The sequence below is a fragment of the Coturnix japonica genome, chromosome 26 (genome assembly GCF_001577835.2).
Source record: "Coturnix japonica isolate 7356 chromosome 26, Coturnix japonica 2.1, whole genome shotgun sequence".
NCBI classification, from domain to species: domain Eukaryota; kingdom Metazoa; phylum Chordata; class Aves; order Galliformes; family Phasianidae; genus Coturnix; species Coturnix japonica.
This window is the reverse complement of record NC_029541.1, coordinates 2,381,249-2,395,531: the sequence shown is the minus strand read 5'-3', so window position 1 is coordinate 2,395,531 and position 14,283 is coordinate 2,381,249. Positions and strand designations below refer to the sequence as shown.

At 54.8% G+C, this 14,283-nt stretch overlaps 1 protein-coding gene across 2 annotated transcripts; it reads left to right on the top strand.

Annotated features, from left to right (window-relative positions):
• Positions 1-142: 142 nt before the first annotated feature.
• On the top strand, positions 143-10,228 carry NUAK2 (NUAK family kinase 2). Of its 2 annotated transcripts, none has more exons than XM_015885034.2 (7): positions 143-1,496; positions 4,869-4,989; positions 5,884-6,035; positions 6,813-6,878; positions 7,545-7,664; positions 7,917-8,049; positions 8,132-10,228. In XM_015885034.2, the coding sequence occupies exons 1-7, from the start codon at positions 1,299-1,301 to the stop codon at positions 9,268-9,270; spliced, it is 1,929 nt and encodes a 642-aa protein (XP_015740520.1). In that variant the 5' UTR covers positions 143-1,298; the 3' UTR covers positions 9,271-10,228. The 2 variants fall into 2 exon arrangements, with proteins under 2 accessions (XP_015740520.1, XP_015740519.1); XM_015885033.2 differs by having other exon boundaries at positions 146-1,496; positions 8,129-10,228.
• The last annotated feature ends 4,055 nt before the right edge of the window (positions 10,229-14,283 follow it).

Genomic DNA, 14,283 nt, shown 5'->3' with positions numbered 1-14,283 from the left:
GCCACTCTGCTTTGACTCAGGATGCCATCAGGACACCCACCCCAACCCCTCACAGGTGGGAGATGGCTGATGTTAAACCGGGGATTGATTTGCTCCTCCATACAGGCAATGGCAATGGCAATACAAACCAAGGGTGCAAGACATTGCGAGTCCTGAGGCTGCAGGGATGTGCATGACTGTGTCCCACGTCTCGACTTCAGCACTCCCTTGCCTTGTCTATGCTGTGGGGTGGATGCATTCAACAGCACCTTTCTAACCCAGCACTCTGGTACCCAGCCTGCAAGGAGCTCTGCTTGGCTCTCATCCCAACACGGGATGGCACAGCTGATATCTCTGTGTCCATAGACACAAAGCCTGCAGAGAGAGGCCGGGGGTTGTTCTCTCATCCCTCACATGAGCCCCTGCTTTGCCTCACCCCGTCTGCCCCGAGCTGCTGGAAGCGATGGGAAAACCCAGGTCTGATGAGTAATGCAGCAGCTATCTCTTTCTTCCATCGATACGGTGTGTCCTCGCACATGCCAGAACTGGGCAAGAGCTTTTGTTTGGGCTGCTCTGGAGGATCATCGCATTCTTTTAATATCTCAAAACAAAGACTTACCACAGGGGCAGAAAGAAAAAAGACCACACGGGGAGGTGCTGCCGAGCGTACAGTGAATTTCTATTGGGACAGCCTGTAGACATTCCGTTCTACCCACAGATCCCTGCTCAGTGCATGCAGAACTGAGCACCGCTCTGTGGCTGTGCCTGTCTGGTCTCTCCTCTCTTTGATTTTGCCCTCAATACGCTGTTATAGGTTGGTTTTTATTCTGACAGTGAGCCGGATCTGTCGTGGTTCTGTATGTGTGGCTGTGGCCATCCATGCATCCCTCCCCGGTTAACCTGCACCTCTCCTCTTGTTGCACCAGGTCGCTTTGCTGCTCACCCCGACCCCCCATCTCTCAGTTTGGGTTCAACCATCACCCTCCATCCCCTTCTGCACACCTTCAACACACCCCCACCACTCGGGACCCCACTTTTCTTCCTTCTTATCCCACCCAACTGTCTCCTTTACACCTCCGACTCTGCGCATCCCCCAATTACCACCACGGCAACACCCATCTCCACTCCCCCCCCTCCTCCTTTATCCCAGCGGTGCCGGGTATCCCCCTGCACCTGCCCAGCCCCATAGCCCCCCCATCCCCGTACCGGCAGCCGGGTGGGGCGGGCTGTAGGGCGGCCAATGGGAGCGGGGAGGCGCGGCCGTCGGGGCCGTCGCATTTAGGAGCGGGGCTGGCGGCGGAGCCGGGCAGGAGAGCGGCATGGAGCGGGCTGTGGGGCTCGGGGGCACCTCGCTGGCCGAGGGGTTCATCAAATCTCCACGGCCGCTGATGAAGAAGCAGGCGGTGAAACGGCACCACCACAAACACAACCTCAAGCATCGCTACGAGTTCCTGGAAACGCTGGGGAAAGGGACGTATGGGAAGGTGAAGAAAGCACGGGAGCGTTCCGGGAAGCTGGTAAGAGCTGGTCCTGCGTTCCCCCGGTGTTATTTCGGTGCATCTTTGCTATTCCCGTGCGGCGATACCGACTCCGGTTCAGCCCCGCTAATATAACAGGGACCGCGGCGGTGTATAGAGCCCCCGGTACCGGGGGAATGCGGCTCAAGGAGGGTATGAGCCGGGGGGCTGCTGTACCCAGAGCCCACTTGACCCAGTCGGGCTTCCTGGGTTGAGAGGGCTTTGCAGATATCCGATGTGGAAGAACAAACATCTCACTCCTGTCTCAAGGATCGTTCCCTTCCTCTCGCCCTGGTGTTGAGTTGGTTTTACATGTTGACTCGGTGGTGTGCAAGCAAAGCTGAGCCCCTCAGAGCCCTGAGTGTCTGCTTGAAGTCGTGACTTGCTGAATTGCTGTCTCGGCCCATTTGGAAGTAAGTGGGCTCTGTGCAATGCAGAGCTCAGCCTCAAGCATAGACCTGGTGTGATTCGGGCAGCTCAGCCTCAGGCACCCTGTGGTACACAAGCAATGAGGCTTTGAGCACCAGAAGGGTGTAAAATTGGCTTGCTAGTGTGCCCCTGGAGCGTGTCAATGAAAACAACTGTAAACTGGAGAGGTTTTCCTCTCCGACAGCTCTTCATTAAGTCAGATCTGCCGTTTCCATTCCCCTATCTGATGCTGCTGCATAACCAAGGCCTTGCAGCACAGCTCCCACCCACCAGCCTAGGGGGATCCCATCCCTGGGGTGGGTGAGGAGCCCTGGCTTTCCCTTTCTGCACCAAACAAAGCCTGTGCAGGGGATCATTGAGCCACCGGAAAAGGTTCCTACCTGTGGAAGCCCCTTAGGACAGAGACTTGTTTGTCTGGTAGCATAAGTCCATTATAATGCAAATCAAATCCACACACCAATGGCTCTTCCATAAGTGCCAAAGATAGTCAAAGGCTGGACTAACTAGTAGTGCAGCGAGCCGGCCCTGTGGGAACAGGAGGCTTAACCACAAATCTCTCCTCTTCCCACAAATACTTTCTTGCACCACTCAGCATTTCCGGACCTGTTTAATCTTTAGGCTTATCCCGAGCTGGGATGTTTGTTCCTTTTCTAAGTGGCTTTCACTTCCCAAAGGCCCAAGTGTGAGCAGGTTCTTGGGTTACCCCTCCTGGGCTGTGCAGATCCCACATTACAGCAGCATTGGAGCTGCTCCGTGCACAGCTTTGGCCTCTGGCTGATCAAACTGTACAGGTAACTCACTGAATATCAAACCTTCTTTCTTAGCTGCTTGGCTGTCTTTCTTTTCTTTCCCATTTATGTATGTATTTATTTGCCCTGCCACCTCATGCCTTTTGTTCTGAAGGTTCATGCAGTGCATCCTGCACCTGCTGCTAGGGCAGCATTTGGCCCTTTCCCTCCCATATCATTGCTTCACCATCAACCCAGGGCAACCAGGAGCTGGAGGGGGCCCTTACGGGGTCAGGAATGGATCTGTGGGCTTATGCAGTGCTGGGGGAAGGCAGCACCTGGAGTGTTCCAAAGCACTCCAGCCTCCTTTGATCTCCACTGAGGGGCGAACCCCGGTCCCTTCCGGTGTGCATTGTAATCCATATTTCATGGAGCATGAAAAGCTGCACTTGCAATCTGGAACAACTTCTGAAGTGCTGCCTGGGGTTGTAGCTTAATGCATCTTTCAGCAGCTGCTGAAAATACCTGTTCTGCCCCCAAAAAAACTGCTTAATTAAAAGCCTTTTTGACTTGGAAAGTACTCTGGGGTTCTCAGGGCTCTGGCAGTGGGGCTGTTTCCTGCAGGAGGTTTTCTTTTACATAGCATTGATGGAGCAGGGGGTGATGGTTGTGTTCTTGTGTCCCTGGGGCTGCCATCCCCACTGCTGGGGATGCCTTCCCCTCTCTAAAAGGTGCACCTTGAAGTTAAGGAGGGGATATTCTGGCACAAAGCAGCCGTTCAGTATTGCTGGGGAAGGGTGAGAAGCCTGAGGGCTGATCAGTCACTGCTTCTAATGGTGGGTTTGGGCTCTAGTGAGACCCAAGCAGTGGCTTCTCCTTGCTGTGTGCTGTCCGTTAGGAGAGCCCTGGGGCTCTGCAAGCACTAAACCTGCTGGTGGAGGTCACTAAGTGTGGGTGTTTCCTGCTCAGGGCACACACAGCCAAGGGCATCTCCTGAAGCATCCCACCCTGCGGCTGCTTTGTCTGGTCTTGGCAGCAGGTCTTGCTTTGAGACCAGGCTCAGCGTGAGCGTCTCAGTCTGCAACACACTGTGTGCACCCCAAAGTGCAGTGCTGAGGATTAGCAGATGAGAGGAGTGGGGCAGCAGGGACGTGGGAAGCAGGTGCAGGGGGTTCGCTGCATAAAGGCATTGCATGCAGTGCATGGGGATCACGTAATCAGGAGCTGGAGCAAAAAAAAATTGTTAAACGTTAACCTGCTAACCCAGAGCAAAGGTTCTGGCAACAAATACCTGGGTTTCGAGAAGCTATGAAGTGCCTTCAGTATTGCTTTGCACAACACCCTGTGCTTGGGTTATTGAACTCCCATGGCCAGAGTCTGCTTTGCTGCTGCAGAGTCAGACTTACACCATCAAGACAGCGCTGTGGCAGCTGAGATCTCACTGCTATAACATCTGGTGGCTGCTGGGGCTGTGATGGGCTCTGCTCAGCTTGGATGTTGTGGATAATACGTGTCAGCCTGGGTCTGGCAGTGGGGTTTCTGACTCCCCTAAGCCAGAGGGACCAATGTCTGAGGCTCTGAACACCACCTGGAGAAGGGGCCCTGTGCAGCTGGGCCTGTTGGTTCCATACAGCCCCCTCCTTGTTGCCATGAGACCCAGAGTGAGGGTCCCTTGGTGGGATTAACTCTGTTCCGCATTCTTGTCTGGTATAAAAAAAAAAGAGGTTCTGCTGGATTCAGTTGTAAATTCAGCCCTAGGAGCGCATTGTTTCTCCTCAGCCCCTTTGAAAAAGGATTAGAAGGCATCTATTCTCCAGCACTCACTCTTCTTTCTCCTCCCCTTTCAATTTCCTCATAGAAGAGAACTTGAAAAGCCAATGGAAGCCGGAGCGCAGCTCATATCATCAGCCCAGTGCTGTGCCTCTGCTCCCTCACACCAAACCTTCCCTCTCCTTAATCAGCTCCTTGAAATAAGTACTTGCAAGGAGAACAAAACCTGTTTTTTCATTTCCATGACCCCAAGAAGACGTTATCTCTGCAGCCATGTGCAGGTTGCATTCCTCTGGCTGCAGCCCAGCTTAGCTGGAACTTGGCTCCTGTAAGAGCTGCAGGCACAGGGAGTGATGCTGAGCCCCTTTCTAAGGGCAGGGGCTCCCTGCCCTGCTGTGGGGTGATGTGGTGCTCCTGGCTGATCACTGTGTGTTCTCCTTCATAGGTGGCCATCAAGTCTATCAGGAAGGACAGAATCAAAGATGAACAGGACCTTATCCATATCCGGAGGGAGATAGAGATCATGTCGTCCCTCAACCACCCCCACATCATCTCTGTCCATGAAGGTGAGCTCCCTCCTCACTGCCCCTTTCGGCCACTTCCCTGATTTACCCCATAGGAGCACACTGTGGGGAATCCATAGCAGGGGAACCAGCAGGATCCTGGGACTCCCTGCAGCCTGAGGCAGGAGCAGGACTTACTCCTGCCATCCTTTTCCTTCCCTGGAGCATAGGAAAACCAAACCACAGCTTCAACAAGAGCTCCTGCTGCTGGTTTCAGCTGTATGGCCAGGACTGGGCTCTGCTCCCAGGCTGTCAGGGCAATGTGGATGGCAGCCGAAGGGCAAGGCAGATCAGATTTGGGCTGCTCCAGTTGGAGATTTGCTCCTTGCTCCATTGGTGACAAACCAGTGTGGCTGTGCCCTTCTTAATGCCTGGGGTTTGTTGCTCTTTGCCAGGTGTGTGTGTGTATGTTGTTGTTGCCACCTCTGCGGTGTACGTGAGGTATCCAAAGTCCTTTTGTCCTCCAAACAAAAGCACGTTGGCTGGCGGTTTATAGAAGGTGTTTGCAAGGACTGAGTCACGGCGCTTGCTGGAATTCAAAAAAATACTGAGGCAGCTTTCTGCAAATAGGAGGAAAGCATTCCAGCTGCGGAGCACAGTGGGAGCAATGGGAATGCACAGAGCCTGGCACCTCTAAGCTTCCCTTGGAGTTGGGGTCTGTGAAGCACGGCAGGTCCATATCTCAGCCTCCTCATGGAGGATTAGAGCTTATCTCTGGCCCCCCTAAAATCCAGTTGTCCCCATCTGACCTCCAGGTCACAAACCCAGCACCTCCCATTCTGTAAAGCTGAATGTGCCATGTGCCATGCATTGGGTTCAGCCAGAACCTCCACTCATTGAAGGGCTCTGAGCATCCCTTCTAACCCCCCTTGACTTCCCATCTCCATTCCCATCCAGTGTTTGAGAACAGCAGCAAGATTGTCATTGTGATGGAGTACGCCAGCAAAGGAGACCTGTATGACTACATCAGTGAGAGGCAGAGGCTGTCGGAGCAGGAGGCTCGTCATTTCTTCCGGCAGGTTGTGTCGGCCATCTACTACTGCCATAAGGTGAATGGGGCTCTGTGGGCTCAGCTCCTATAAGAGCACATCTAGTAGTGATGCTCAACCTGGGCTGGGAGCTGTGGGATGCTCAGGGTTGTTGGGTTTTCTTGGGAATCGGGGTTAATCCCGCTCCTTATCTGTAGGGTGCGGTGCCTTCGGGGCCTCTGCGGGGGAAGTGCCCCAACAGCTTTTAGGAAAGTGCTGCCTGGCTGCTGTGGTGTCAGGCTGACTAACCCTGCCCTGTCCCACCCGTGGCGGAGGAGACACCCAGGGCTGGCTGTGAGGGGTGGTGGTGGAGCCCTGGGTCAGCACCTTGTCCATGTAGCTGTGGGATGGGCTCTGTCTGTTGGATGGGCATTGGGGGTCTCCCTCCCTAGGGGTGCTGTAAGGCCATGCTGGGGTCATGCCTTGTGCCTGTGGCAGGACTGGGAGGTCAAAGGCACCTCTTGGATGCAAACTGAGACATAGGCTTAGCAAATCCAGCAAAGCACATAGTTGTGCTCACCCTGGGGGTGGGTCCTGGCTGCTTCTGTGAGCACAGGGCTGGGGTAGATGCAGGAGCCCAACGTGGCATGGAGTGCTGCCAGCAGCACGCAACTCAGGACGTGGTTTACAGCCCATCCTCGTGCAAGCACCCGGACTTATTTGCTGCTATCTCTTTGCTGTCACTGCTGTGAACGCCCATTCTGTCGCCACTGTGAACGGCAGTGACCTCCCTGTGCTGCCTTTCCCTTCCTCAAACATCCTGTGTGAGCTCAACCCACCTCTCTTCCCCTCTTACAGAATGGGATCGTTCACAGGGACTTGAAGCTGGAGAACATCCTCCTTGATGCCAATGGGAACATCAAGGTGAGGGGCTGTTGGCCTATGGCCGTACATTGGGGTTCACTCAACAAAGAGCTCAGGGATGCTGGCACATGGGGGGGGGGGCTGTGATGCCATATTCCCCCTAGGACACGTGGTCCTTATGGCCTGGAATGAGAGAGCAAGGCTGAGAGATGGGGATCATGGGGCTGCCCCTGTGATCTGCAGCTGTGAAAGGGAGAGGCTGCAGAAGGAGAACGTCAGAGTTAAAGCCATCAGTGTTTATCTCTCTGCTGATAAGAGGGCAAAGTCTGAAGCAGGCTTCAAAACAAGACACACTGGGGAAGAAGTGGTTTCTTAGTGAAAGTCTCAATTGCCATAAGCACGGGGCAGCCAGGTGCTGCTTCACCCCATGGCAGTGCCTCCCTCCTGGGTCAGAGTGGTTGGAGATAAAGGGATGGGGCTTTATCTGTGCAGTGGGTGATGGTGTCATAGGGAGCAGAAGGCACAGTCCCAAAGTGGTGGCTGTCCTGAGCATAATGAGTGCCCACATATTAGCAGAGCTGATAGGTGCTGATCAACCTCATGTAGGTAAACCAGAGGAGAGCCCTGTGCTACTGCTCTGGTCACACCTGGACACAGCTCCACAGCTTCAGGTGGTGAACCCTTCCAACCTAAGCGATTCTATGATGATTCTTTGTTTCTCTCCAGATTGCAGACTTTGGCCTGTCCAATGTTTACCAGCAGGACAAATTCCTGCAGACATACTGTGGTAGTCCCCTCTATGCGTCACCTGAAATCATCAATGGACGGCCCTACAAAGGCCCAGAGGTACGTGGTACCCTGTGAGTTGGTCTCACTGCCTCTCAGCTTGGACTTGGGGCAGCTCTGGGTGTTCTATCTATATGGGAGCCAGGATGGCAGAGACTTCTTTGGGGTAGGAGTTCCCTGAGGCAGAGCAATGTGTTAACTGGGTGTTGTGTTTGGCTGGAGGCAGCTGGGGGTGGTCTTGCCCTATGTCATGTCCTGGGGTGGTGGCCTGGTCCTGCTGCCTTCACCCCAATGTCCCCATCCTTCCTGCAGGTGGACAGCTGGTCCCTCGGTGTCCTCCTCTACATCCTGGTCCATGGCACGATGCCCTTTGACGGCCATGACTACAAGACCCTGGTCAAGCAGATCACCAATGGTGACTACCGGGAGCCCACGAAGCTGTCAGGTAGGCAGACCCCACCTCCCCATGCATTCCACCCTCCAACCTGTGCTCTCCTGATACCTGACCTTCCTGTCTCCTCCAGAAGCCTGTGGGTTGATCCGGTGGATGCTGATGGTGAACCCGGAGCGCCGTGCCACCATTGAGGACATTGCCACACACTGGTGGGTCAACTGGGGCTACCGTGTGCCCGTCGGAGAGCAGGAGCTGCTGCGGGAGAGCAATGAATCCCCATTGGCCACAGTGGCTGAGTGGTTACGGTGCTCATCCCGACCCCTCTTTGAGAATGGCTCCAAACTGAGGTGCTTCTTCAAGCAGCACATCCCTGGCGTGGCCCTGGAGCGGCAGCGCTCCCTTAAGAAGTCCAAGAAGGAGAACGATGTCTCCCATGCACTGCAGGAGGGGGCTGCAGCTCCTGAGAACCCCTCCAAGTCCATCCTCAAGCGGCCCAAGGGCATCTTGAAGAAGAGGAATTCCTGCGAGCAGAAGGTGCCCGTCCCTCCGCCAACAGCTCCTGGGGGAGAGGTGAAGAGTGAAGATGGGGATGTGACTGCTGTGGGGCTGAGCCCAGCGCTACCCTCTGCAGTGCTGGGGGGCAGTGAGGGCAGCAATGTTGTCCCTGTGGCTGTGCCCAAGAAGGGAATCCTAAAAAAGCCCCCAAAGAGGGAATCAGGGTATTACTCATCTCTGGAATGCAGTGAATCTGGAGACGTCCTGGATGCAGGGAGCTTGGACCTTGAGGGCAACGCGTTTGCTGACAGTCCCACCACTGAGCAGGGCCCCCCTGTCCTCCCCAGCAGCCGGAAGGGCATCCTCAAACACAACAGCAAATACTCCAGCAATGCTGAGCCCCACAGCTCCCCCAGGCAGAGCTTTGGATGCTTTGATGAGGTGCCCTTGCCCAAAGCCCCCCTTGCCCCCCGCCCTCGCCCACCCAGCGCTGTGAGCGAGGACAGCATCCTCTCCACTGAATCCTTTGAGCAGCTCGACCTCCCCCCACGTATCCCCCCGGGCAGCAGCAGTGGGGCCATGAGGGGCTGCGTCTCTGCTGACAGCCTCCTACGCTTGGAGGAGGAGGAGGAGGTGGATGAAGGGCGCAGGCTGCGCCGCTGGACTGTAACACACTGCCCCAGTACATTGGGGGAGAGCCGCTTCTCTTTGGAGAGCTGTGATAACGTCACCGAGGTGTATCGACGTGCCATGGCCATCAACATGAAGCTGAGCTGAGGGTAGCCTACGGTTATAGGGATGGGGTCCCTTAGCTTGGGATGGCCCCTGCTGTGGGGATAGGGGGGCACAAGTTCCCCCTTCCCCAGGGCTTCCTTGTGTCCATAGAGGGGGCTGCCCTGTGTCCCCCCCCCCCCCTATTTATTTTGCAGCCTCCCATAGGAGGTTGGATGCACACAGGGATTGGGTTGTGGGGTGGGGAGGGGGATGCTCTTAGGGCATATCTCAGAGAGGAGGGGGTGATAAAAGGACCAAAGCCCTATGCTGCCCCATTGCCCCCCCCCTCCAGCTCCTGCTAAGGGGAAGAAGTGCTCTCCATGGCACCACACTGTCCCTCCATTCAAACAGGTTCATCTCATGGGAGGGATGAAATGGGTTGGGATGGGGGGTGGTTCTTTGCACTGTTTTATTTTTGGCTGCACATGATAACGGATGGGGCAGGTAATATACCTCAAACAACTGGAGATGTAGCAAGGAATGGATGGGAGGCTGTCCTGGCTGCAGGCTGGGGTTTGCTGGTAATGGGGTGCAGCCCCATCCTTCTGCTGCTCTAAGAAACCCAACTGGAATGAAGCATCGACTGGAATGAAGCACCAACTGGAAGAGAACATGCACTGTGATGGCAATGAGCTGAGGCTGCAGGAAACCCAGAGCTGCCCCACAACACAGTCTGGAAATGGGCTCTGATGTCTATTTTTCATGGTGTAAGGAAAGTTAAAAAAGAGCCTTTTCTAAGGCACTGCTTCTTTATTTATTGCCTCGTGTCCGAGTTAATGTAAAACTTCATCAGCACTGGATTTGCCGAGCTCAATATCAACCCTCCCCCCCCCCTTCTTGTGGGTGTTTGTGGCTGTGCTGCAGCCCCATTGCACTGTTGTGTGGGCAATGGCTCTGTTCCTTCCTACAGCGTGGTCCAGAGGAAAAAAAACCCATTAAATTAAAAGCAAAAAGGAACATGTCGGTTGCTTTCCTGGTTATTTTTCCACCTGTTTTCTGGGGGATGCTCCAGGTTGGGGTGTGCTGCCCCCAATGGGCTCCTGTGGCTCTGGCAGTGATGCTGGGGCTGTGCATGGCTATGGGGTTTGCTCCAGGATGGGTGAATGTGGGTTGGATGTGGATGTGTGTGTCCTGTGGGGTGTAATGCATCGTGCAAAGTGTGTTCAGCCTTTATTTGCAGACTCTCTGATATACTCACCCCATTCCCCAGCTGTAGGGACCTCAAAGCATCCTGCAGGGATTCTCCACGTAGGAGAACACAGCTCCCACCTTTTGCTTTGTGGCACTGAAATTGCTTTTATTGCTCTCTAAAGCACGGCAACAATTTCCCGTTTCCACTCGAGTAAATCGGAGATATTTCAGGTCCCCGTTGCAGGAGAGGACAGACGCTGTGGGGCACGGAGCGCTCTGCCCCCTACTGCGCATTCCCTGCGTGCTTTGGCCCCATGCAGTGATACCTATAGCTGCTTTTTGGCCATGTAGGGCAAAACCCCCAGCCTGGCCAGCACCAATTAGGGCAGCAGATGGGGCAGGTGCTGCTTCCCAGCCCCAGGTTGCACTCCCAGCTCTGGGGCTCACCCAGTGCTCCATAGGATGCTTGTTGGATGTGGGGTGTAGGAACCTTTAGGTCAACTCTGGGTTGCTGCATGGAGGAGGGGGGTGCCTGATTCAGGAAGCACAGCCCCGTGTGGCATCACTGAGGATCCATAAGGTCCGTGCATCCTAAAAGAGAGGAGGGGAAGGGTGTTCTGTGCTTGGGAGCTGGCAGCAGGAGGGAGCCCAGCCCAGCACCGCTCCCCACACAGTGCAATGACTCAACCCCCCACCCCATCGTGCCTGGGCTTGTGTTGGGAGCCCGGATGCTCTGAGCCCATATTTGGGGCTGGAGGGGACGCGGTGTGGGAGGGGGACACGTGTCCTTCAGGGACAGCAATGGGGCTGTGGGGATCTCACCCATTGCTTTCCCAATCACCCGTTTGCTGTCATTACCAGTGGTGACAGAGCCACAGCAAAACCTCCTGTCATTCTGTTTTCCCCCTATGTTTTCTGCTCCAGATATCCCGTGTCTGCCTGACGTACCACAGGCCGGGGGCCAGCTCTATTTCTGAGACATTCTGCATCAACTCAAGCTCCAGCACAATTAACACAACAAAGCTGTGACGTTTTGCATGCCGTGTTTTCCAAGCGGCGCTGTTTTATCATTAATTATTTTCTTTAATATCACCTGTTTGATTGCTGCATTTCTTTGAAGATCAGAAGAGGTGAAATCCCCACATGAAAGGCTTCCCATTCTCAGCCTGGAGTGGCCAAAAAAAGAGAAGAAGAAAGGGAAAGAAAAGAAGAAAGGGAAAGAAAAGAAGAAAGGGAAAGAAAAGAAGAAAGGGAAAAAGAGGCATCCGGAAATGCTGCTCCCACTCCCCAGGAGAGTGAGGAATAGAATCATATATCCATAGGATCATTAAGGTTGGGGAAGAGCTTTGGGGTCCCCAAATCCGACCCCATATATCACATCTCTGTGCTTGTTGAGTGCCTTCAGGGATGGTGCTTGTTGGCACCCACACCTGGAGGGCTGTGTGGGGCTGTTAGGACCAAAGCTTGGTGCTGAGGCTTGGTGAACTTCACCCCATTGGCCTCAACCCATCCAGTCAACCAGATCTTTCTGTAATGCTTTCCTACCCCCAGGCAGACCAACACTTCCCCCACCCTAGTGATATCTGGATGCTTTGTGTGGCTCTGCAACACTTAATTCATCAGCAAAGCTGATGGCAGCAGGAGGGAGCATTGGGAAGGGGGGAATGGGAACAGAGATGTTGGCATTGCCCATGGGGTGACACCATGGACCGCAGCAAAACCCCTCAAAGCCTTGTGTGAAGCAGGCAGGGAGCTGGCAGAGCCCATGCTGTCTCCATGCCAGCTGCAGCCCTGCCTGCCCTCCCAAGCCGGCTGATCCACCTGCTTGGGGCACAGGTTGGGTTCCTTTGCACAGGGGTGAGGCATGAGGCAGGAGCTCGTTTTTCTGGTGGCTGTGCTGGGCGTTGGGGCTCACACGCAGAGCAGCGCTGCAGGAGGTTCCCAGCTGGGGATGCAAATCAAACGTGGCAACGATGTCCCAACCCAATGCAAAATACCGCGAGCAGGAATGGAGCCTCCTGGCAGCGCCGCGGTGAGCGTTGCCTTTTTTTTGCACCTGGAGGAATTAGAGCTGCACAGTTACTTGGCTGCCTGCAATGCAATGCAATGGGGTGGGGGATGCAGAGCTGCATGGGTTCAATGTATTTGTACTCCCAGTTTGCAACCCATCGTTTCAGCCCTTGCAAAAGCACATCTGAGTGCTCCTTTGCATTCAGAAGCAATCAGATGCATCATATAGACCTCCTCCTACCTCCGTCCGACCTGCAGGTCCCAGCAGCCCCCTGGGGATCTGCACCATCAATTATTTCCTAATCTTATCTAAGCTGTCTCTTGCTTCCCCCCCCCTCCAACCCCGTGTGCTTTTCCCTCCCACCTCCCCCTCCCTCTGCTGTACTTTGTACCCTCTGACAGCACCGCTTCCCCCCCTCCAGCCCTTCTCTTTGATCCTAGGAAGAAGCAATTGATCCTCCTTATCTTTATTGTGGTAGAGACATTCCCAGCGCTGCCCTTAATTAAATTCCTCTTCATTTTCATCCCTCAACCTTCTCTTTCTCCCAACCCCAGACACGTATCTATTTTCAAACGTGCAATTAAATTATTAGATTGGCTGTGAGCAGAAGAGGAGCTGCGTGCAGTGGGGCTGAGCTCCATCCACACCATCCCCATGGGGCTCAATGGGGGGCAGACATAGTGCTTTCCTTCTGCTCACCACCCCTGTGCTGGGCTGCTGGGTTATATGAGCTCTGAGATCCATTAGCACTGTGATATACCCCACGTTGTGGCCAATGGATGCTGATGTGAATTTGGGGGAGGCTGAGCCCCAGATGTGGGCAGTAGCACTGGGTGTGAGAAACCTGCAGCCTATTGGGTTTGTGCTCATCCCTTGGAGGAGCAGAATCAACAGAGGATGCCATTGCAGCAGCCTGGAAGTCAGTTCCCATTGACCACACAACGCACTGGGATGGACCCAACTGCTGCTCCCAGCCGAGCTGCAGGAGCTTACAGGGAGGTTTTGGGTTTACAAGCTGCAGCTTTAACTACTATGGTGACTCAGAGGAAATGGGGCTTTGCTGAGTGTTTTTGGCTCTCTCCCTTACCCTGCCCCATTTCCCCCCATCTCTGCCTCTCATCCCCCATAACACAACCCCATAGGATGGAACAGGCACCGCAAGGCTCTGGAGGTGCTTGAAACAGAAATGGTGGGTGGTGGGAAGGCAATGAGCCCCCCACTGCCCCCCAAGAGAGAGCCAAGGGAGGCTGAGGGTGCGGGGAGGCAGAGATATCACCAGCACCAGGCAGGGGAAAGAGGCAAGAAGGGGACAAGGATGGGGTCGTATGCTCCTGGTGGTGCCCATAGTGGTGGCACCGTCACCAGATACGATGCCACTGCCAGCAGGTGAGACTTCAGCTCCCCACAGCTGCTGCCTGTGGCTCTTCTCTGTGCTGCCCCAAGCCTTTCCGCTTGGAAATTTCTCCTCCAGACACTTTGACCTCAAGGGGAGCGAGTATTTTTCATGTAGATCAGTCGAAATTCCCCTGGAGACAGCGAAGGAATGCAAAGCATGTTATCCTTGGTACCAGCTCTTTCTTTTTACAGCCTAAGCTTGGCCAAGCCGCCAGGCAGGGGGAGGGGATGTCTGGGGTCCCGTTGGTTTTCCCATTGCTGGGGCCAGCCACCCCCCACCCCCTCCTCATGAGGAAGGCTGCTGAGCAATGAGAGCTGAGGACAGGGGTTGTGTTGGGCTCTACAGCAGCACCCATGGCCATGACCCCCACAGTGGGACCAGTGGTGGCATCTGCATCAGCATCCCATAAGTAGGAGCAAGGCAATGCCAGCAGCACCCCAAAACACAAGCATAGCCCTATGGGTGCTCGGCAGCATCC

Excerpts from the sequence above, each read along its gene's own strand:
- NUAK2 (XM_015885033.2), top strand. The coding sequence starts at position 1,299 with ATGGAGCGGGCTGTGGGGCTCGGGGGCACCTCGCTGGCCGAGGGGTTC. Across the intron at positions 1,497-4,868 it reads GGGAGCGTTCCGGGAAGCTG|GTGGCCATCAAGTCTATCAG; the intron begins GTAAGAGCTGGT and ends TCTCCTTCATAG. Across the intron at positions 7,665-7,916 it reads GGCCCTACAAAGGCCCAGAG|GTGGACAGCTGGTCCCTCGG; the intron begins GTACGTGGTACC and ends TCCTTCCTGCAG.